Here is a 22848-nt window from a genome sequence, read left to right as displayed (position 1 = left end):
TGGACCAGTCGGTGTTAGGAGGAAGTTAACTGGGCATACAAATCGCCCATGTATGAGTTTCCAGTACCGTTCTAGATCGATTCGATTGCCGACTCGGTCGTATTTCCAGGGAACCAGGCGCACCGTTAGCTTTTTTGGAAATCTAATACAACGGGCGTAAAAATGCTTGTCACTCTGATCATCCGAATCTGAATCCAAGCCCGAACTCTCCCCGCTCTTTTCACTGTCTTCATCTTCTTCGCTCTCGTTGCTTTCTTCACTTTCTTCGCTGTCTCCATCATCCCCATCGTCCTCACTGTCGTCCGTATAGTCCGGGTTTTCTGGATAATCCAGTTCCTCTCCATCTTCATCATCGTCGTCTCCTTCGTGATGTTCAGTATCTTCGTCCTGTTCTCCAACAGCACCTCTATGCGAATGGCCTGCGCTATCGGCTCTCGGTGAGCACATCTCTTGATGATGATTCTTCAATTGTTCAATGTATCGATCCACTCGCTGCTGGATAGCCGACTGCATGTTCTGCCGCTCATCATCAGTTGACGGGAAAAGGAGAAAGATATTCAGTTCCCTCTCATGAAGTAGAGATGGAATCCCGAAGACCTCCTTGTCTGTATCATACAGCCAATCGACAACCTGGTTCACAAGTTCAGTTGGCAGCGGCGTACTCTCGGACAGTGCCTCCTCGGTAGCAACCTTAAGTTCGTCACGCCCTGTCATAGCTCGTGTATTAGGCGTGAACACCTCCCTGGTAGGATCATGGAGCTCGACGCCCCAGTTGAATAGCTGCTCAAAAATGTCTAGCCAATCCCGCTCAAGTATATCAAGGAATTCAATGCTGTGCCTTGAATTGAGGATGTTGCGGTTTCCTTTCTTGCCCAACGGGCATCGCCTAGCAAAAACACGAATATGGTCATTGTCCTTGGTACCATCCTGGGGGATCAGGGGCTCGATATAGATCATCACGCCAAAATAACTTTCGGGCCTAACCCTTTCACTGGGATCCATCTTTCCCCTAATTTCACGTTTCATGTAGTCGTCCGCAACGAAGACAAACTTGTATCGTGCTCGATGTGCAAGGACGGCAAACCCGTAGAGATTAGCCCGGCTGTCTTTGAAGTACTTTTTGACGGCGTATTTGTGTTTCTGTGCCAGTGGCTGAAGGAATGCTGACTTCGGAGGTCGCCATACTTGAATCGATACCGTTGGTCCGTTGCCGTCGGAGTCTTTGATGGATATATGGATGTCACTGATGACTTTGACTTCTTCAGCAACGGTTAAATCTGCCAAATTGACAAAGAGGAGTGAGTTTCCATCTGGGTCTGATGCTTGGGGTAAGCCATAGGGAAGGGCTTCAGGGTCGGCGGCTGTTTCTATGTTCATCTTGAGCACAGTTTAGTTTTAAAAGACAGAAAGGACGATGATGGGCCCTATTTGAGAAAGGCTTGGATGGGAAGTTGATGGGGCGATGGAGAGATCAAAGGAGAGTTCGACGTGGAGAGTAACAACGAAGGATGGTGAAGAGTGAATTGGAGGAAAGAGTGAAGACAATTTCGCTCATAATAGCAGTCCCGATTGGGAGAAGAAACACCCAATTCTAAGACATGAGATCCAGCCATCTCAGCGATCCTGGTAAACGAGTGTCTTCGGTTGGAAATAAGACTTAGTGTACAAACGAGGTACTATATACAATCAAGTCTAAAGAATACAAAGAAAAGAAGTCAATTCGACTGTCAACAGTTGGCTCCCCCGTCAGTCATCTTTCTTCCCCTTGTCGTCTGAGTCTTGCTCATTGTTGCCCTTGTTCTGGTCTCGCTCCTGCTTCAGGGCCTCAACAACACGCTCATCTCGCTCATCCAGTCTCTCATCCCACTCTGTGTCGTACTCGGCCGAAATGGTTTTGATCTCCCTCCGCAGGGCATTCCCCTCGTAGATCAAGTTCTCCCATTGCTGCAGGTCCACTCCCTTCAGCTGGTATAGTTTCTTTTGGCGCGCGTTGATGGTGAAATCCAGTGCGGAACGGTATGAAATCTCGCGGTTGTGATAGAGGAACCAGAGATAGCCTCCCATCAGCGTGGACAAACTGGCCAGGTATGTAATCGGCTCCATGGTGTCCCAGCCCAAGTCCGTCCCGAACGTCAGTTTATAAACGATACACCACCAGGATACCAGTATTCCAAAGCCGCCAAGAGCCACTCGTTGCGCGCCGCGATGTGCCAATGCATCACATTCATGCTTGATCTCTGCGATTGTACGGATCCGGTCCGATATTTTCCTCAGACGCATGCGAAGGTAATGAGATCGTTCCTCGAATGAAGGGACCGTTATCCTGATCTGGTCCATGCCTAACGGTGCGCCTTCGATGGCTACAACAAACTCCCCTGCGCGTGCAGCGTCTCGTATGAAATCGCCAATTTCTGTCGCATGCGACCAGCGCACATACCGTTGCTCATTATCCTTATTCTGCGCCTTTCGTAGAGAACTATATGTATCGAACTCGTCTTTGGGTGGCTTCATCTCCTCAGGGTGACCCCGACCTTTATCATCTGCGACCGCCACTTCTTCTACCTCCATTTCCTTCGATGGGTCCACAGATTCATTGGCACCCTTGCTCTTTACTTTCCGTGGGCGGATTGGATGGTCTTCAAACTGGAATGCTATGAACGACACACCCGGTTGTCTTTGGCGCCCGTCATCATCCTTGATCGATGTTAGCTCAGCCTGGATCAATCGTTCCAAGTATGATAGAGGCTGTTGAGAGTGTATAAGTATAGCTATTGTTTCCACATCTAAGCAGGAGTCAGAAACTCTTTAGAGCCCAATGATGGAATTAAGAAAAAAAGACTCACCTTTCGGATGATCTGTTGGCAATGGAATCAGGAGTTTCAGCAATCTCGACGGTGTCGTCAATAGCTTTCCTAGCCAGACATGAGCATTTGTCCAACCCTCTCAATGTTATAGAAGAAGCTAAAGCCAACTTACCCTTCTGTGCCTCCTGATCAAAGGTGTCCCTGGGCCACCTCTCTCGCCGTAGCCGGGCCCTCCCGTCCTCTTCAATTTCCTCGGACCCATTTCTCTCATATGAGGCCGACTCCCTCAGCCCTGCCCGTCTCTTCTGCTCTACCGTCACGCTCTGTCGGTGCGGCCCAGTATCCAAAGATGAATGGATATATCGCCTCCCAGCCCCGATTGACATCTCACTGTGGCTCAATGGCCTATCTCGCATACCCTGGGTCCATGTTTGGCACCCTGATAGCATATATATCTGACGTAACCCTCGCCCAGTGTCAAAGCCGGGAATCTGAGGCCGTGAAGTACGTGTATGCGTAAGATTTGCTCCTCCCGTCCGTAAGCCCCGCGTTACAGCCGAAGCGTAACGGCTCCGGAATGCCAATTGCATCTTCCCGGGTCAGGATAGATGGTACGTTTTCGTCGCCGTAGTTGCTTGATACTTCACGTGGAGAAATATGCGGGGGAAAAAAGGAGGTAATGTGTCTTGGTTGTAGTGGGGATGTGGTAGGAATCAGCTCTCTAGCATCCCTAGGAGGATAACCTATGTTCTGTAAATGTGGTTCTCCTTTCTCGATGTTAAATAAAATGAATTGGCCTTGCTCGTCAGCTCGTAGTTCCAAGTTGTTGGCTTGGGGAGCTTACAGGAGTGATGTCATTATTACTCAGCCGCATGTCGACATCACGCTTTCCGGTTTGGGAATTTGGTCTGGCCGATTGACGCTGGGGGCGATCCAAATATAGATCACTTGTTGGGAAGTATACAGCAGTATGTGCACCGCAAGGCCTTGAATAATGAGTCCACTCAATGGGTGTTGCCACAGACAGACCTTGCATTTACACCCATTAAACGCAGATGCTCGTGAATCGTATGAAATATACCTATCATTTGCCGAAAGCATCAGACTATTTAAGGAGTAGACAAAAGCTTGGTTGACGCTAACTCGCTGATAAAAAAAAGGAGAAATGATCGCTGGCCACCACAATGCAAGAATTAAGCATGTATACATTCTGAGACTCTGCGAACGTGCCAGCAGACCATCATCACTCTCTGCCACCGAGGATAAAGAGACGCGCGCTGATAGATAGGGGGTAAGGTAGTCATTGACGCCGAAAAGGAGGGTAGGCATCTCGGTCTATAGAATATTCAAATTGTGTCGTAAGTCATCAGTCATAAATTGGGCGTCGTTCGTCTCGCATCAGTAATAAAAGACGAATTTTTTTTTTCCGGTCATCGCCTCTTAGTCTCAGCTCAGTGCAAAGCTTCGCCTGTATCTCCGCTGTGCCAAGTGGCGTTATCTGGGGTTTCCCGTGTTGCAAGGGTCCAAACACTCGGCCGAAATAAGCTACAAGGCGCGACGACTGAACGCAAAAGCCCTGGGATGCGGACCAATGGGTCGTCGATCACGGCCCAGAAACTCCCCTTCGTAGCTTTCAGGGCTGCTTCCTCCACTTCTGCTCCCCTCACTAGCCGACATGTCGATGTCATCGAGATAGCGGGATCTTCTCCCCTTGCCAATGGCCACAGGGATCCCCTGGGCGACTCCACCGTGATCGTGGCCAGCCGGGTACTTGCCATCATTGACGGAGAAGTTGCGACAGATGAGGTAGGCCCGCATTGCTGCGTTTTCACGAGCAAGGGTCTCGGAAGCGCAAACGACGTCCGTTTGGTACTCGCGATTGTTAACGCGGACGATACAGGTGTACCCGGTTGCGCTGGCGTAAGATTCGTAAAGGGGCTCTGGCCAGTGACGGCGCCGACAGAGACCTACATAGATGGTTATTGGACATTGAACTCATTTTAGGCGATGAATCCCTCAGTATGAAACGCCAATAACAACAATCCCCCGGGAGGTCAACAAATCATACAACACGAAGATAAGATGGGTCTCCTAGTTGCACATTTTCCCATCTAAATGAGGATTTGCGTTGGGGAGGGCATTATTGACAAGGCGATCAACAACCCTCCCAAGCGTGAGGCGCAGGGCCCTATGGAGTCCGATTGGGGTAGAGTGCTGGGCTGGCGTGAAGGGACGTCAAACAAAAATAGACGAACTACATACTTGCAAGATAGAGAACATAGTACATTTTGACGATAAGTAGATGCCCAATGGCTCGTGTGGCGTACGACGATGTTGGGTCAGTATTCGCTGCCTCGGGTTGCTTGATACTGCACAGGATCCCAGCAAACACCCAAGATATTGAACCAAGCCCTATATTAACGGGTGCTTGTTTGATGCCCAACGGCCACGTTTCTCTGCAACAGCAAAAGATCCGCGACAGGGGATGGATAGAAGAAGCTTAGGATAAGCGATTTGAGGCAAAGAGGTGGGCATCCACAGGGAATATGAGGCTAGCAACCCTAGGAAAACAGCAGTATGTCCTGCACTCGCGGAGGAGGAGAGAAAAAAGAAAAAGTCGGGCGACGGTCATCACGTTGGTTAGGTATAATCAGCTCAAATAAAGCAGGTGGGGTTCATAAAGCAGCGGGCAAGAGTTAAGGGCAATAATAAAAGAGCCACAAAAATATCGAGGGCAAAAAGATCAAAGAAAAATAATGGAAAATAATAAAACGGGTTCAAAAGCAACGGCCTCCAACCGGCCCAATGGTTTTCTCCACCAAGTCGGTGGACGAAAAAGACGACGAGCAGAATTCAATGGTCCAGTGCGGTCCTAAAGTTCCCTAGCTTCAATCGTCTCGCTTTCTTTCTGTTTGGAGGTTGAAACCATGATGTGCTGGCATGGCTTGTAGCCAGTGATTCGGCATAAAGATCAGGATGTCCTGACCCATCTGCCACGGTGTAATTCGCCGCTGATCTAGGCGGCGAAGATTGACATGGTGCTCAGGATTTCCCGGTCATCTCGGCCATCTCGGCCTTCCAGAAGTAGTGCAGGGCAAGTGCCGGTTCCCTGGGTTCCAATCATCCCAAAGTGAGCCCCTTCTAATTTTTCCCTTTCTCAGAATTCCTCCTATGGATGAGAAGGTGGCTTTGTATACCCCGCAGAGGGAAAGAAAAGCATAAAAACACCACCCCAACCTTGGAACCCGGCAGTCAAGGAATTCCTGCATGGCAAGAAATTATAATAGGAATAGCTTCATGTGAGCCCGCTAATGCAGAAAATAAGTAGCCACGGCGAGCGAATGGCTCATGTCGCGCAGAGACGCCCTGGCTGAAGTTCCCGGATAGGATCCCTGAGGGTCCAAAGACAATTAAGAGCAGGGGGTCCAAATTGAACAGGATCCAGGACAATATTCATTGTAATCCTTTATTTATCGCAATGGGAGCTAATTGCGCCGGTTGGTATTGGTTGACCGATGCGAATGAGACGATCATGCTCATCCTTAGCTCGGCTCACAAGCCGAAAAACGCCCTCTCCGCTTCCTGTTGAGGCGCGACTTCCTCGTTGGACTTTAGTTGCGAGCATCCGGACGTTCACCGTCTGAAATTGGCGCCGATCATTGTATGATACGAATGTCCCGGGATCAAACTCCAGCGGGAATAAGGGAAGCGGCAGCATTCCCAAATTGGATAATAATAACGTTTGGCGCTCGCCTCTCAAACGAGATTATTCCGGGGTGGGACGATAGACCAGCGATGTGGGAAACCGGAGGAGTTCTGAATCATGGATCGCTCACCCGTGGGCCAAGAGCAGATTGGCCCAGCCATTGCTGGTTCCTCTTGTTGACAGGGAGGCATCGGATGCACTGATGAGTTGGCAGTTTCGCTTTGCTTTGCGCAGTGGTGGGGAAACCCATGCCACTTTCTCGCCCCGTACACGAGGCGGAGTGGACGAGGGAGACTTAAAACAAAACCTTGCAATGATGTTAGCTTGATCCTTTCCATTGATCGTTATTGATAACCCCAGGGAAATTCAATTCACCGTCAGCAGGGGTCAGCCTGTGTTCGTTGATGGATCAGACCCGATCCTCTCCTTTTGGCTCCGGGATGGACGGGCTGCAGCAGACTCCTGTGCTCGAGCCTGTGTTTGGTGCGAGCCTGCTCTACGTCAAAGAAATTAATCTCGTGGCATTGCGATGATGACGTGAATCGAGCGCGTCTTCGATTGAATCCCCCAATCCCTCCCCCTTTCTTTGGAGCCTTTCCTCCGGTCCGATGTGCTTTAGGCCTGCGCTTACTCGTTACAGCGAAGACGAGCTTATTATGCGTCAGGATCCAATCCGTGATGACGGAAAGCTGTGTCAGTGTTGCTGTTGAACACATGTGAAAAGAAGGCTGAACTCATGTTGGGAAACGAAGGGTTGATGGGTGGAAAAAGCAAAGAAACCATGAGGCCTTGGTGAAGAACTGAGTGGTTCGGTCAGGGAACCAGGCTGCCGCCGCACCAGATGCCCACAGACATACAGCCCGTCCTCGAGGTTTGTATTATACCACAGGCACTTTAGATATACATAGAACATATCTCCGTTGTTCCGTCCCTTGCTTTAGCATCCAGGTCTGTTACCTCATTTCGCGTGGCTTTTGTCATACTCAAATAATAATAGCACTAGGCAGCATTGCCTGCATGACATAAAAGACACAAAGGGCTGTTAATGCTTACTTCCGTGAGTTACTGTACAGAGTATATGAAAAGAAATTTGGAGTCGGAAATTTTATCACATCCAACTAATGGACAATTTTGTAGTCCATCCCTTCATGTGCCTGATTTTTCGTCGTGTTCAAGTGTCTCCTACTCCCCATGTTTCAATCCAGAGGTTTCTGTTCATACCAGAGACGCATGTTTTCCGCAGCCTTGTGAGGAATAACGTATAGGGGGTGGAAAGCTGTCAAGCGATCCTTTTCATCGAATACGCTGACATCGGAATCTCCGTCATTTGAGTCTCGAGCAGGGCGATATCTCCATGAAAATGCCGACGAGAATTGTTCGCCAGAGATGTCGCTTGAGTCAGTATGATAGTGATAATGTTGAACGGAGCTGAGGCCGGTCAAAGTGTAGCATGTGTGGTATGAATCTGGGTGTCTTCAGGTTTGACAAGTCAGCATCCGCATAATATAAACGGTGTCATGTCATAATCACGCCAAACTTTCAACCTACTTTCCGGGTTTGTCGCGAAGCCCGCCATTCTTCGACTGACAACAACCGAGAATATATCTCGTCAGGCCTTCTCGGCTATAAAGATTACCAACAGCAGATCGTGGGCGACCTCCAGCATCCTGTGCTCCATCTAATGCAGCTTGAATGAGTGGCCAGCAGCTCCCAACCCAGTGACTATAACATCCGTCGACCAGCTTATTGGTTCTGCCAGCAAACCCTCCTTCAGGCGCATACTGCCTAGCCGAAAGCCAAGCTAGGAGTGCTGGCACATCCATACATCTATTTCATCAGTCAGCACACTGCTACCCCTTGAAGGGCGAGCTATCTTACTGAGGTATAGTCTCTTCCGGTGGGCCAAGGATACATAGGCACGCCAATGCACAAAATGCGTAGGCGCCATGCGCTTCCGAGCCTGGACTTCCGGAGATTCCACCCTCGAAAGTTTGGCCTGAGACATTTATTAGTTGCAATCGTCGAGTAAGGAGTGGACCAAACCTACATCGAGAGAGGTATTCTAAGAGGCCGTCTGTGAATGTCTGCAAGCCATACTCTCGGGCTTTGGCCTCACGGGGCAAAGTGAGTGGCAAGTTCAGGAGCGAGATAATCACCATCGCGCAGTAGGCGCCTCTAATCATGCATTTAGCCAAATGAGCCCGGCGCACAAGAAGATGGAAGAGGCAAGATTACCGCACGTCTTCTTCCCCACCGTCGAAAACTGTGATGCCTCCATCTGGCTGCTTTAGGTTTCCCAGCCATTCCCACCTATATCGCTGTTAGAACGCTTGGATCCCCTTTCAGGGCCGGTGTCATATCTCACATTGCTTGGCGGTCAACGAGATTTAATGCGTCTTCACCACCAACCATAGCTAAAGACAATACTGCAGCATAACTTGATGCGCAATGTGATATTTGGCCATGGCCCCCTCCAAACCCACCGGTGGGGGTTTGCATGGGAGTTATAGTAGCGATTGCACTGGGAAGAGGGAAAACTGTTTAGAAACAAACTCAAATCAAGGAGCGGTGTTGGAAGGTTTGAACCCAGCTCGCCGCCATATAAGCAAGGTGATACCTGCAAGCAAGCGCAACATTGAAATTCAAACCGAGCAGTTGCTTACCGTTCACGGTATTTAGTGACATCTTCTGATAGAAGGCTCAGGCCTGCGAGCGCCCAATAGATCATCCAAGGCCGACTAGCATCCATTGCAACAAAACCAGGAGGATAGTCCTCTAAAGAATCGTACAGGTAGCCAATGTGCTCATCCCGCAAGAGCGGAGACACGCCGTGGCGATTCAATGGGCCCTTTTGACTGCTGTGGGATCCTGCTAAGAATTCCAGGCATTTTTTGACGGTCTCGTCCTGTTGCTCAGTTGTTTCGGTGATGAGCTTGTCACGGACCACAGGCGGCTCTGAAAAGAGAGCTGGGAGAGCGGGATGTGGTTCCGCCATTCTGCCTCTCTGTTTTGGCGATGGAAAGTGCTTGGGGGCGGCAACTAGAGGGGAACTCCTACTCGTCGGTAGATTGGTTTGTGTTCTTTTCGACAGCGGCCTCTCTATCTGAGCCGCGTGGCTGGTTGCTGGGAATCGAACCTTTCGACGCTGTTTCCCCGTAGCAGCAACGACAGGCATGGACTGAATGGAGTTAAGAGATGTAGGTATAGAAGCGCTGGTTTAATTCCTCATTAAGCCGCCACTCAAGGACATCATTAGTGGTATTATTGTAGAAGGCTGTAGGTATTGTCTGTTCTGCTGCTTTAATGGACGTGGAGAGCATTGTTCTCTCCCGCTGCCCAAATCGTCAACCGCCCCTCAGCCAGGCGAACCAGCCAAGTGCGCAAGACCACCTTGTCCCGCAATTCCATGCCTCTCACATACTGCGAGCCGGGGAATCGTGAAGACTACTGTGAAACATGGAGCTCTCATAGATTATTAACTATCTAAATATCTGGTGACTAAGTCTTTGAGTTTCGCAAGACGATGTTTGGCTTTGCTCGTTCTCACGTTCCGCCGCAATGATGACAGGTCCCGTGATGCCCAGCTCAGCCGAACGAATGCAGCAAAGATCAGCGCTTCCCCTCCTGGAATTGGATACAGCTGACGTTCCATCTCCCAGCCCCGTTCACAATGACAATCGCACAGCCCTCCATGCCTTGTCACAGGCGCCTGAGATGCCAGCACCGGGATCTGACTTTGATGGAGCTTGTTCCCCGTCAAACTTTGCCCCTTTGTAATAATGGCTGGCATTCCTCATCCTTCCTCATCGCTCTCGTCGAGAGTTCGATAATCTCGCTGCTCAATGCGAGTGCGAGTTTAACCGGTAGTCTATTTGCTGCCAACAAACAACTAACTTGACAGCTGGGATGGCTTGCATAACTCAGTCGAATTTTAAAGTTATTAGTCGTACGCTTATTACTGCCAATCACCAAGGATGTCCCGAAAACTGCGACCTTGAGCCCGTCAATGAGACAGCGCTTCTGCCTTGATGTTGCAGTCGCCCGTTGGCCTGATCGCGATTCTCAGTGTTTCCGCTTGAATCTGAGCTCGCGGACAACAAAGAGATCAAACGCGTTGGACAGGTTGTGTCATGGCTTGCAGCTGCAGATGGACTGTCTGCGAGTCAGAATCCATTGAATCGACAAGGATCTCAGCCAGAAACTCGATTCGTCCAGCATCACCAAGGTGGGGATCCTCCAGGTTTCGACGGCTGCAGAAAACTCTCCATTTGGCTTGTATCTTGCTTCCAACTGCACTGGGCTTTTTACCCCTTTGAGATGCTCCGAGGGGATGCGTCAATCTCCGGAGGAGCTTGTTGGTATAGTTTACACCTTGCATGTTGATTGAGATATGACCTATCAATCGATCCCTGATTGCGCCTGAACCCTAATGAGGATGAATATGACCTTTGCCACTTCACCCTTACACCAGGACAGCGCTAAGGAATATCAAAGCCGCACAACAAAGGACGGCGCTTATTGACAATCGCAAAACGGGGGAGAAAGTCTGTCTCAATATTCGAGTGCATCTTAGTTACATCCAGCAGTCACAAGCTGCGGAAGGATCTCATTCTTGCATGATAGTGAGACGAGCATACTTTATCTCCTCATCAGCTATCGCTTACCTCGCCACAATCATCTGCCCGCTCATCGCGACAATCGGCCCAAAAGAGCCTGAGCTTCGGACGGATGATGCCGTCCAGGAGCGCGCGAATGGAGATTGGGGCTAGTGCAACATCACCCACCTTGTTGGCAATGGGGCTACATGTGTGCTGTGATGATTGACTACTGATTGAGGAATTGGTGATTATCGGCTGTGTCTGACTTGGTAAACGTTAACTGACGCGTATCTTACTCGACATACATGCTCCAACCTTGTGCTTCCCCGCTGTCGAGAGCACGCAAACTCACTTCCACTCTGCTCGGCTGGATCGTAAACGTAGACAAAAATAGAGGAAATGCGGGCGGCAGTTGCCTCGAGTATCGTCCGTAAGGGCTATTGATAGCGATTCCTCGGACAGCCAGATTTACTCCGATGAGCCCTGTCACACTCACAGCAGGTTGACAAGGGCCGTGCTGCCAACAACCTTGTTGCTTCAGAGGCTGCGGCGGGGTCGTTCGGGCTAGGCTTTGTGACGGCGACTTGCTATTGCCACGGCCTCGGATCGGCGGGCCTGCTCCAATGATGAGCGCTCCGGCCTCAACAGATCTGAGGCGATGATTTTCCACTGATCTTCCTCTCCCGAGGCTTTCGTTCCATGTCTCCTCGCCCGGCAAGCCCGCTCAGCGCCATGGAACCAACTGCCAGCCGCTCTCCTGCTCAAGTCTCAAATATGGAAGCCTTGGGGGGCTTTGACGGTGGCATTCGAAATATTCTCACGATGCAGAGATGAGACACCGGAGGAATCTTGGAGAGTGATGCTGTGGCCCTGTCGGCACTCAGCACCTTCAACTGAAGCCGAGCGCGCCGTCTCCGTAGCGCACCCTGTGGGCAACTCGCAATCCACCATGGACCAATTTTGGCGTCAATCTTCTCGTCAGAGTTTCCCGAGGGTCCTCCGAAAGCCCATTCTTCTTCGAGATCGTGATGGGACATCATGGGACTGGGAGCTTGACGCCTTAGTGGCCCATCATCGCCTCAACCCTGGTCACAGCCCTTCTGTAATCTAGACGGAGCGACCAACACTAGCCTCCAACAGGCAGGTTTCGTGCTCGTCCGCCCGCCAAAGGCGAGTTTGGGCCAACGAAAGCGCCACGATGAGCGCCATCGCGTGGCATTAACACTTTCGCCAGAGTCAGCAACACGGTCTTACTCGAAGGCCAAGCAGGGCTCCACTTTGATCCATATGGCCAGCGATAACTCCTTCCCAGGATCCCCTAGCGTATCTCCGGCTCACGCACCTCCCGCTTCACCGCTGCTTTGCTCCCCACCGCTCTCTGCCCGCCATGGGCTCATCCTATCGCCGTGCCCTCTTCTTCTCTTTCGCACCCCCGGATTCTGGGCTTTCTGCTCCTCCGAGAGAGCCTTTTCCCTGAGGCTTCGTAGTCATAATTCACTCCAGCTCCCCCTTCTCTCTTGTACGACATCACCTTTGCCTATCGCCATTCTGTCTCCCTCCGCTCTTATTTCCACCTTCTTGTCCTCCGCCCTTGGGGATAGCATACTGTGACAATGTCCAATGTCGAGTTGACCGGCGACGGTTTCATCGGACTTGATTACGACTCGAGAAACTACATTCAGCCTCAGTCATGGCCAGTGGCGGTGGACCACCAGGCCTCCCAGCGAACAGATGCCTCGCGAGACATCTCACCCTTACAAACCAGCGGTCACTCCTTTGAACAGCCGGTGGCTCAGGATCCGAACCTCATCGTTGACTGGCAATTTCAGCATTTACAACCCCACCTTCAGTATCCTCAGGATGAGGCCGCCGCCGCACCCCAGTTCACCACCGCAAGCTATGGCATGACTATCCACTCATCGCCCGTTGATCTGATGTCGGGGCCTCACGGTCAGATGAGCACGAGCCTGCTGGATGGACCTTATCTACCGCTCGCCGCGCCAGTCGACATGGTCTCATATCCGTACCAAGATCTTCAGCAGGACCTTCTCGGATTCCAACCCAACGGCCTTCCCGACGTGTCTTCATATACCACCGCACCACAACAGAACATGATTGAAAGCAGCTCACCCACGGATACGTATCTCGAGGTTCGGTCGTTGACCAGCTCAAGCAGTGACAATGGCTGGAGTATGATTGAGCCTCATCATTCGCATGAGTTCTCTTTCCCAGACCAGGTCTTCATCAACCCAACACAGACCCTCCATGACAGGAGTCTATCTGAATCATCATACTCGACGTCTTACGGTAGCTTCGTTGACGTCTCGAATCCCGTCAATTCGCCCTGCTCGGAAACCAACTTCGAGTCTGCTTTCAACAGTCCTGTGAACCGACGCATTTCTTACGACCACACATCACATGGCTCGCAATCACCCACTGCAATTAGCCCCGCCGCCATTGTCAGACCCATCCAAGTACCGGGAAAGAAGGACACTTCTCCAAGCCGCTCTTCCGCTTCGAACTCGTCCTCGCCTCCTAGCAGAAAGCCATCTCGCAAGAGCCCAATCGCGGCGAAAACAGCCGAGACCAAGGTCCGCAAGCAGTCACACGGCAAGTCTGATTCTACAGAGAAGAAGGTGGGCAAGCGCAAGGGCCCTCTTCGGCCTGACCAGCGAAAGCAAGCCAGTGAAATTCGGAAGCTGAGAGCTTGTCTCCGCTGCAAGTTCTTGAAGAAGACTGTAAGTCTTTCTGAACCCAATCAATCAGATTTATCAGCTAACAGCATATATAGTGTGACAAGGGCGAACCATGTGCAGGCTGCCAACCGTCGCATGCCCGACTATGGCAGGTTCCTTGCACTCGTATTGACATCAAGGAGATTGGCTACTTCATGAAAGACTGGAAGGCAGACTATGAACGGCATATCACCCTTGGCTTCTCGGTCGGCAACATCAAAGGGTTCTCAGAGCAGGAGAGAACCCTTTTTATCACACACGGCTATGGCCAGGTCCTCCCCATCAATGCTCGCGAAGTATACGTGCATAACGAACAGTGCTTCAGTATCGACTGGGTAGAATCTATGCACCGTGAACCCAGCCAACATGAAGTCGAAACAGCTAAATTGTCCGCCGGCATGGAAGGTGTTTCGCATGCGATGTTGTCCGACTACCTAGATCGCCATATTGACGGCAATGGCACCTTTGAGAAATTTGTGGATGACTACTTCGAGGGCACCCCCTTCTTGACCCAGATGCTCAAGACCGCGTTCCGATACTATTTCCGTACAAAGATGCCCGTTATTCGCAAGGCTCTGAAACTTGTTCTTGCTTACAACCTGACTCTTCACGTCACCATGGTGGAGGGTCTGGGTGAAGAAGAGGGTTTCTTGGGCAAGATCGAAGACCAAGACTCGAAGTTTAAGGGCAAGACGATGGCACCCGTGATGATCAACTTCCAGATCAAGTGTGCCATGGCGAGCATGTGGCGTGAGTTGCAGAAGGATGTTCTGGAGGAACTGTCCAGTCTCTACTCCAGCGTCTACAGTGGTGACAAGCTGAAGAACTGGCCTACGATTTTCATGTTAGCTTCGATTCTTCTGGCTGTCTGGGAGGAAATGCAGTTCGACTCTCATTACCGCACTCCTGTAAGTTTCGCCTGCTATTTACCTTCTAATTTTGTCCTGCCCATACTAATACTACTGACTAGGACGCTGCTGCTGTTGATAAATTCTGCACTGACATGGAGACGACTCCTGTCGGCGTCATTGTTGGCTTGTTCCAGGCGATCTCCCAGAAGTTGCCCTCGTTTTCTGATTGGGAAACCTCGAAGCACCATCACTTGCTCCACTCAAATCCCGACGTCTGCAACACTATGACTGAGGTTCGCCAACATGTTGAGAAATTCGGTAAGCACCCGATCCTGCTATATTTTTAGTTGCTGGGTTTCCCATACTAATTTCTTTTTTTCCACAGAGAGCTACCTCCGTGGCCGCTCAGGCTCCAAGTTCAACCGGAATGACTTTGACTGCCTATCCAACAAATTCGTTTCCAGGCTTGTGATTCGCGCAAATTAGAACGAAGAATTGAAGCACATAAGTTACGGCTCGGCACTTAAACGACACGAAAAGTTCAATGAGATATGCCAGCGTTTTATGATTATGAGACTTGCAGTGAAGTTATTAAGCAACTCGTACTCTGTCTATTTACATTTGATTGTCTCGGTCACCCAATCTCTTATTTCCTTTTTTGTTTTGGGAACTGGATTTTCCCCTTTCTGTCTTGCAAGTTCAGCCTGAAGCACATGTTTGATTTATTTGAAAATACGCTCTTTTTGTCCTCCTTAGTGATGTTTCTTCTCGCACAGTACTTACCACAGCGATGATGAGAATCACGATGTCACGATATGTACGGTCACGAAACTTGTTCCACGGCGAATCATGGCGGCAACTGAGTTGTCGAATCGTGCTGGAGGCTAGCTCTCGCTTCATGATGCTGGATATTTTGAATTTTTTTTGTATTTAATTTCTTGCTTTCTGACTTTTGTGTTAAGTATAGGATGTTGGTGGTTCTGATCGGGAGCAACTCCGAAAAAGAGCCGAGGAATGTTTTACAGTACCAAGAGAAGAGCTCTCGCTGGGTCTTTTACGGTCTCAAGATTAGTATATTTCTTGCAGAAACTCAATGATGATATCCCGTTTAACTTCAGAGCCCGGTTTCTCTCATGTAGCTCGACGAATCCAGTATTCACTAGCCAACTCAGCTGCACATCTGGGCAAACCTGATTTCGAGGCCCTCCCTTGCAGCGGCCAGGTCGTGTTTCAGCTACCTTCACTCGATAGCCACGTGTACAGCTCTTCCGAATGTGCGTCATTCCTCTGTTCTCGAGTTTGACAGAACTTTGAATAAGATCTCTCCCTGCATTCTTGCACGCAAGCGCACCGGCCTCACGCAAGGGCTTCAGCCAGCCCGAGGGAGCTTGCGAATTGCGAAAAGCGGGGGAACTGCATGCGACGATCACCTGATCCCCAGAATGGGCGCTAGGCCCCATACGACACACTAAGCGCCCTCACTAAGTCTCCAAAGTGCCCACTCCGGCCGATAAGGAGTCTCAGCACACGTCATTTCTCCTGATTGCCGTCGTCAGGCTGGGGACATTCCGACAATGGCCACTCGGGGAACCACTTCTGTCGCAGATATCCGCCCAGATGGTCCGCCGCCTTTTCGTGGACTTGCTACAGAATGCTGTTTTTACTATAGTTAGAACAGAATGGTCCAGCCTTCGGTGACTGGTGGCGTCGTGGCGTGGCGTGGCGGGTGAAGATATGGGCTGCGCTCCAGGTTGATATTGGATACGAACATATGGGATGGTAAATTCGGGCGAGGTCAGAGATTTATTCTCCAGCGCCAGTCCTATCTAGAATACAGATTATGCCAGGACTTGGCTTACAGAGGTGAGAGGGCTGGGAAGACCCGGAACAAACGCGGCTAGTGGCAGTGTCGTGAGGTATTGAGTCATCGGTGGCTGGAATCTTGGGAACCTGGGATATTCGAACAAGGCAGCACTGTTCTCATAGAACCTGTACAAAGTAATAGTGCCATTCAGAGAATAAAAGCAACTTTGTCTCGCCCTCTGCGAGCATTGTGGTCGTTCACAAGTGTCGGCTCGATTGGCGTCTGGCAATGGGGATGCGGGCGAATGGCAGAAGGCAACGGAATGTGGTGGTAGGCGCCAGAACCAAAGACCGCAAAGAACTTCATTGGGACATGGTCGGGTGCCTGCCGCAAAGGAGCCTGTGAGCGGCCTTGATGAGCCTTATTAATGAATGGCCCTGCCAATCCGGTGGCTTGACATCACGTTATCGGCGAGGCGTTGGCCGACTGACTAAGTTGCTTCGCCTCCCCTCATCTCCTCCCCCGGAAGGTACTTAAGGCTCTCCTCCTTCCTCTTCCTGGCGTCACCGCTTCCTTCCACCTACACTCCTCTTTTGACAAGAGCAGCCTTGGTATCCATTCCACTTCTTCACCGTCATTCTTCTATCTCCGCCCTCGTCATCGCAACACAGTCCTTCTACAGTCTCATATCGCCAACGTCATCACCATGCAGATCTTCGTGAAGACCCGTAAGTATCCTGTCCCTCGCCACTGGAATAACACTGAGCGCAACCTCTAACACTCCCATTTCTCTGCAGTTACCGGCAAGACCATCACTCTTGAGGTCGAGTCCAGCGATACCATCGACAACGTCAAGACCAAGATCCAAGACAAGGAGGGCATTCCTCCCGACCAGCAGCGCCTGATTTTCGCGGGAAAGCAGCTTGAGGATGGTCGCACCCTTTCCGACTACAACATTCAGAAGGAGTCGACCCTTCACCTCGTTCTCCGTCTGCGCGGTGGAATGCAGATCTGTAAGTTCTCACGGAATTTGCCACCGAGTGGCCACTTTGCGATAGCGGCATACTAATGACTCAACAGTTGTCAAGACCCTCACTGGTAAGACTATCACCCTCGAGGTGGAGTCTAGCGACACTATCGACAATGTGAAGACCAAGATCCAGGATAAGGAGGGTATTCCTCCTGACCAGCAGCGCTTGATCTTCGCTGGTAAGCAGCTTGAGGATGGCCGCACTTTGTCAGACTACAACATTCAAAAGGAATCTACTCTTCACTTGGTGCTCCGCCTTCGTGGTGGTATGCAGATTTTCGTCAAGACTCTCACTGGAAAGACCATTACGCTGGAGGTGGAGTCCTCTGATACAATTGATAATGTAAAGACGAAGATTCAGGACAAGGAGGGTATTCCTCCGGATCAGCAACGTCTCATTTTCGCCGGAAAGCAACTCGAGGATGGTCGCACTCTGTCTGATTACAACATTCAAAAGGAATCCACTCTTCACCTCGTCCTCCGTCTCCGTGGTGGTATGCAGATCTTCGTTAAGACGCTCACTGGGAAGACGATCACATTGGAAGTTGAGAGCTCTGACACAATCGACAACGTCAAGACGAAGATTCAAGACAAGGAGGGTATCCCACCTGACCAGCAGCGTCTCATCTTCGCTGGTAAACAGCTGGAGGATGGGCGTACGCTCTCTGACTACAACATCCAGAAGGAGAGCACGCTCCACTTGGTCCTCCGTCTCCGCGGTGGCAATTAATGACTTTCATTGAATCTTACGGCTCATCTATGGGTTAGCTGACCTGCGCGGCGTTGGATGGGTTTTCTCTTATTCTTTTACGGTTAATCTGGGCATACCTTCTTATACCTCCTTTGTTACTTCCATGTCACCTTGACGGTGTAACGAAGCTTTCTATCCTTTATCTACTGAATGAAACACATAACCTGTTTCTGATCTACACAATTTCCGTTCGTAGCAAATATATATTTCCTCTGTAGGAACATAGTCACGCGCTGTTTTCATGATTTCCATATCAAGGGCAAAGATAAAGCTTAACTAGCGACAGAACTAATCTGATAAATACTCCGGGCCTGTAGATTTTGAGTATAGAGCATGTACAATCAGGCCATGGTGATCGTTGAGCTCGTTGCCACTACGTCACATGATCCCTGCGGCGGGCAGCGTGGGGAATCCTAAGTCCGGAGATGCACTTTCGTACACTTTTTAAATAGAATGATGAATGAAAACCACAAACTCTAACAACATGCACAATCGGCCGGGATGCCCTCCTATTTCTATCATCTCGCGATTGAACTCTTCTCACGACCTCAGTCCGACCTGAATAGCTTTAGCAAAGATCCAGCCTCGACTACCTCTCTCTCTTTTGAGTCCGCATGCGAAGCTCTCCTCCCCTTCCAGAAGCGACCGTCAATCTCAACAAACCGAAACCTTCGCAATCAGACGCACAGAAAACACCGATGGGACTCCCCTGACGCCCCCGACGCCTCTAACGAATTCCATAGCTACCCCGCATCAAACACAAATCCCTCATATACGTCTTCGTCCTCACTGCCGCCCTATACCAAACTACCCGCAAGCGCATCTGATCTGAAGGACGATCTCCGGCTAGATAAAGTATCTATCGAGTGCATCGACATGGTCCCTTCAACCAGGGAGGACCCGGTCACAACGGGCATCGGAACAGATATACTGGGTGGTCTCCGCACGAAGGGCCAGTATACGCCGCTCGATCAGAAAACGTCGGACAGTGTTTGGGGGATTGTACATCTATACCGCGATGCGCAGGAGACGCCGTTTCTAGGCGCGGATGAGTATCCGGCTGAACTGAAGGGCTCTTCTGCTGCGGCTGCGAGGCAGTCGGTTGCTGAACATGGCCTTGGAGGAGAAGATAGCGGCGGCAGCAGCAGCAGTAAGTTGCGACCGCGCGGTATTGGAGGGACAACTTCACAACCTGATGAGGAGTGCACAACGCTCTGTATACTTGCTGTACCGTCTTACATGTCTGCATCTGATTTGTTAGGGTTTGTGGGTGAGGCGACGATGGACGATGTTAGTCATTTCCGGATGATACGGACGGCGAGGGCGAATCGGTATATGGTTTTGATGAAATTTAGGAGTGGGAAGAAGGCCAAGGAATGGCAGAGAGTGTGGAATGGGAAGGTTTTCAATAGCATGGAGGTGCGTTTACTTATTGCGCTTATTGTGGTAGGGATCGTGATACTGACAGTTGGTTCTATTTAGCCCGAAACGTGCCATGTTGTCTTTGTGAAGACGGTTGAGATTCAGGGTGTAGATCCGATTATTGAGAGTCGAATGTCGCCGAAGCAGCAAGCTGCACTGCCGTCACACCCAGCTACATCTGGCCAACGAACCAGTGCATCATCGCCATCGCAACCGGGGAGTATAGGCTCCGCAACGCTTTCAACAAAGCCCCTAGCCCCTCCAACACCGTCGTTGATTGAGTTACCTACGTGCCCCGTTTGTCTGGAGCGGATGGATGAGACTACCGGCCTGCTCACTATCATATGTCAACACGTTTTCCATTGTACATGCCTCCAGAAGTGGAAAGGCAGTGGTTGTCCCGTATGTCGTTATACACAAGATGATTTTCGCAAGACGAGCCAAAGCCTCCCATTTGATGATGAAACTGCCGAATGCAGCGTATGCCACTCGGACGTCAACCTCTGGGTCTGTCTCATCTGCGGAAATGTAGGATGTGGACGATACGATAGCGCTCATGCCTTCGCCCATTACACCCAAACCTCACACACCTTTGCCATGGATCTCTCAACCCAGCGGGTCTGGGACTACGTCGGAGATGCATACGTGCACCGCATCATCCAGAGCAAGACGGACGGCAAGCTCGTCGAGCTTCCCGCGGCAGATAACAGTGCGCTCGATCCTCCAGATTGGACCGACGCAGTTCCCCGTGAGAAACTCGAAAACATGAGCGTTGAATACACCCATCTCCTCACCAGCCAACTCGAAAGCCAGCGCGCGTACTTTGAAGGGATACTCGAACGCGCGGTCGACAAAGCGTCCCAAGCCAGTGCAGCTGCATCTTTAGCCCAAGAAGCCGCAGACACCGCCACGGCAACCCTCCGCAGTCTCCAGGTCGAACACGATAAATTCAACAACGAAACTGTACCAGGCCTAGAGCGCGACAAAGTGCGGGCTGAGAAGCGCGCGGAGAAATTCGAGACCATGGCGCGGAAGATGGAGCGTGAGTGGCGTGAGGAGAAGACCATGAATGAGAGTCTCATGGAACGGATTGGACATCTCTCGACGGAGGTTGAGACGCTCAAGGCGAGCAACGTTGATCTCGCTGAGCAGAACCGGGACTTGACTTTCTTTATTAGTGGGTCGGAGAAGCTGAAGGACCAGGGCGAGGAGATTGTGCAGGGGACTGTCAGTGTTCCTGATCCGCCGAGTAGTTCGAAGAAGAAGGGGAAAGGGAAGAAGAAGTGATTAACTTGATTTATTGAAATGCCCATCTCAGTCTAGCTTTTGAGCGCCTTGCTTAACGGACGATCAGAAAACAAGGATTTTCTAGAAGAGGAATAGAATGGATACCCATCAGTACCAGTTCCATAAGTTCCTATAATACAGTAGCTCTACTATCTCGTACAATGTATATAATACAAGTTAAATAAACAAGTGCAGCCCACGTCTACAAACCCTTCCTCACAGCCCAGAAATAATTTCCCCAACTCTCAGACCCAGGCACAAACTTCCACCCGAACCCAGGGAAATACACCACGCCAGCACACTTCCACCTCATCCCGTCGAGTGCCTCACTTCCACTTCTCATGACTGAGTTTCGTTCTATGTCCGCACTCCGCATCAAACCCTCGCTCGCCCAGCCTTCCAGTTCGTCGGGGTTGACGAACTTTTTCCACTCATGTGTCCCCCGCGGGACTACACCAATTGGCCACGGCGCCTCGGCAATAACCTGGTTGATCAGGAATGACGGCAAAGTCCGGGCAATTGTTGACCCAACGAGCCATCCGCCAGGTTTAAGGAGGCGTAGGCAGTCCGTTAAGAAGGTGAGGGGGGAGATCGAGGCGTTTGTGTCGATGTGCTCAATGACTTCAAAGAGGGTTATCATATCGTAGCCGTCTTTCCTTCCCACGCCCTCCCCGACCGCGCCAGTGGCTGCTGAAGAATCCGACGATTTATGTGCATTTCGCGAGGCGATCACGTCCTCCAGCGTACAGTTCACATACCGAAACCGGCCATCGTTCAAGTGCGCAGACACCTTCGGGTCTTTGCGGGCGTGGTCGCGCGCAATCTGGATGAGGGTTGTCGTGGGGTCAATGGCTGTTATTGAGGCAGCGCGAGTGACGGTTGGTGTTTCGGACTCGGCTGATTGTGGGTGTGGGATGGTGCGCGCGAGCGATTCAGCGAAGATGCCACCACCGCAGCCAACGTCGAGGTAATGAAGGGTGTTCGGGGTTGTGCCAGGTTGTGGCGCGGGGAAGTCCGGGGAAGAATCAAAGAGGCAGGAGGCGATGAAGTCGTGACGAAGAGGGTTCATGAGGTGAAGCACTCGTGAGGGCCCCATGGGATCCCACCAAGAGCTGGCGAGAGAGGAGAAATGGGAGACTTCGGAGGCAGAGACGGACGAGGTGGTAGTTGAGTGAGAGCGGCGGGGGAGGGACCGGATGACATGACAGGCGGTACGGAGTGCTGGCCTTGCTGGTGCCATTACCATTGCGATTGTCATTTCGCTGGGAGCTTGGAAAGCTCCAGCTCGAGATTATTTGGATGTGGGTGGGTAAATGCTGCGGCGGGATGGGAGGATGGGATGTTATTGGGATGGCGTTATCTGGGGTTGGTTAGAATGTCCCTGATCAATTCATTTGTTGAGAACTGAGCCAGTAGAGTACTCACCATGATAGATCCAGTGGTTTTCGTGGGCGAGCCAATCCTCAGCGGCTTTACTGTTGATTGAATTGATTGAACCGCGATGGAGAAAATGGGCGATCTGGAACAAACACGCCAAGACTTTGGATACAAGCAGGCTAGCAGCCCTCGGTCTCTGGCCTCACATGCATCTTTCTTTAGCAACACTTTACATCATACCCCTTGGCTCAGATGCTATGTGCGTCAGATGGCCGAAACTTGCATCAACTAAGGAAATTATCCGGATGATAGATCGGCAGGGATTCACAGGCGCAGAAGTACCGAGATGAAACAACGGCATTGTATCAGAAGCTTGTTCTCCCTCATTTAACTCCAGGACAATGCGTTTCATCTCCAAAATAGATAAATGATTGCGGATGCTCGGACCTCACTTTCCTTCAATCGCTTGGAACCTTGGCTTGT

The 22848-nt window shown here is 50.8% G+C and overlaps 7 protein-coding genes across 7 annotated transcripts; 3 read left to right on the top strand and 4 right to left on the bottom strand.

Annotated features, from left to right (window-relative positions):
• Positions 1 to 1746: 1746 nt before the first annotated feature.
• ASPVEDRAFT_50225 (uncharacterized protein) lies at positions 1747 to 3394 on the bottom strand (the record flags this gene model as incomplete). The annotated part of the gene is made up of 3 exons (XM_040814278.1): positions 1747 to 2783; positions 2844 to 2912; positions 2977 to 3394. 3 exons carry the CDS (start codon positions 3392 to 3394, stop codon positions 1747 to 1749), a joined length of 1524 nt encoding a protein of 507 aa, XP_040664301.1.
• Positions 3395 to 4349: 955 nt separating this feature from the next.
• Positions 4350 to 5091, bottom strand: ASPVEDRAFT_124793 (uncharacterized protein; the record flags this gene model as incomplete). The annotated part of the gene is made up of 2 exons (XM_040806216.1): positions 4350 to 4771; positions 5067 to 5091. The coding sequence occupies 2 exons, from the start codon at positions 5089 to 5091 to the stop codon at positions 4350 to 4352; spliced, it is 447 nt and encodes a 148-aa protein (XP_040664300.1).
• Positions 5092 to 7706: 2615 nt separating this feature from the next.
• Positions 7707 to 9685, bottom strand: ASPVEDRAFT_50223 (CAAX farnesyltransferase subunit beta RAM1; the record flags this gene model as incomplete). The annotated part of the gene is made up of 7 exons (XM_040814277.1): positions 7707 to 7983; positions 8059 to 8337; positions 8389 to 8506; positions 8558 to 8685; positions 8746 to 8820; positions 8876 to 9031; positions 9174 to 9685. The coding sequence occupies 7 exons, from the start codon at positions 9683 to 9685 to the stop codon at positions 7707 to 7709; spliced, it is 1545 nt and encodes a 514-aa protein (XP_040664299.1).
• Positions 9686 to 12435: 2750 nt separating this feature from the next.
• On the top strand, positions 12436 to 15114 carry ASPVEDRAFT_465976 (Zn(II)2Cys6 transcription factor domain-containing protein). Its single transcript, XM_040813591.1, has 2 exons — positions 12436 to 13846; positions 13900 to 15114. Exons 1-2 carry the CDS (start codon positions 12722 to 12724, stop codon positions 14980 to 14982), a joined length of 2208 nt encoding a protein of 735 aa, XP_040664298.1. The 5' UTR covers positions 12436 to 12721; the 3' UTR covers positions 14983 to 15114.
• A 2090-nt stretch (positions 15115 to 17204) lies between these two features.
• ASPVEDRAFT_123951 (ubiquitin family protein) lies at positions 17205 to 18258 on the top strand (the record flags this gene model as incomplete). Its single annotated transcript, XM_040806138.1, has 3 exons — positions 17205 to 17226; positions 17296 to 17511; positions 17579 to 18258. The coding sequence occupies 3 exons, from the start codon at positions 17205 to 17207 to the stop codon at positions 18256 to 18258; spliced, it is 918 nt and encodes a 305-aa protein (XP_040664297.1).
• Positions 18259 to 18726: 468 nt separating this feature from the next.
• On the top strand, positions 18727 to 21089 carry ASPVEDRAFT_465941 (putative RING and UBP finger domain protein). The gene is made up of 2 exons (XM_040813589.1): positions 18727 to 19698; positions 19762 to 21089. Exons 1-2 carry the CDS (start codon positions 18781 to 18783, stop codon positions 20986 to 20988), a joined length of 2145 nt encoding a protein of 714 aa, XP_040664296.1. The 5' UTR covers positions 18727 to 18780; the 3' UTR covers positions 20989 to 21089.
• A 101-nt stretch (positions 21090 to 21190) lies between these two features.
• Positions 21191 to 22508, bottom strand: ASPVEDRAFT_59868 (3-demethylubiquinone-9 3-methyltransferase; the record flags this gene model as incomplete). The annotated part of the gene is made up of 2 exons (XM_040815502.1): positions 22414 to 22508; positions 21191 to 22348 (listed from the first exon to the last, which is right to left on the bottom strand). The coding sequence occupies exon 2, from the start codon at positions 22244 to 22246 to the stop codon at positions 21191 to 21193; it is 1056 nt and encodes a 351-aa protein (XP_040664295.1). The 5' UTR covers positions 22247 to 22348; positions 22414 to 22508.
• Positions 22509 to 22848: the final 340 nt, after the last annotated feature.

The sequence above is a fragment of the Aspergillus versicolor genome (genome assembly GCF_001890125.1).
Source record: "Aspergillus versicolor CBS 583.65 unplaced genomic scaffold ASPVEscaffold_2, whole genome shotgun sequence".
Lineage (NCBI taxonomy): Eukaryota > Fungi > Ascomycota > Eurotiomycetes > Eurotiales > Aspergillaceae > Aspergillus > Aspergillus versicolor.
This window is presented reverse-complemented; position numbering and strand designations above follow the sequence as displayed.

Excerpts from the sequence above, each read along its gene's own strand:
- ASPVEDRAFT_465976 (XM_040813591.1), top strand. The coding sequence starts at position 12,722 with ATGTCCAATGTCGAGTTGACCGGCGACGGTTTCATCGGACTTGATTAC. Across the intron at positions 13,847-13,899 it reads GCAAGTTCTTGAAGAAGACT|TGTGACAAGGGCGAACCATG; the intron begins GTAAGTCTTTCT and ends CAGCATATATAG.
- ASPVEDRAFT_465941 (XM_040813589.1), top strand. The coding sequence starts at position 18,781 with ATGCCCTCCTATTTCTATCATCTCGCGATTGAACTCTTCTCACGACCT. Across the intron at positions 19,699-19,761 it reads AGGTTTTCAATAGCATGGAG|CCCGAAACGTGCCATGTTGT; the intron begins GTGCGTTTACTT and ends GGTTCTATTTAG.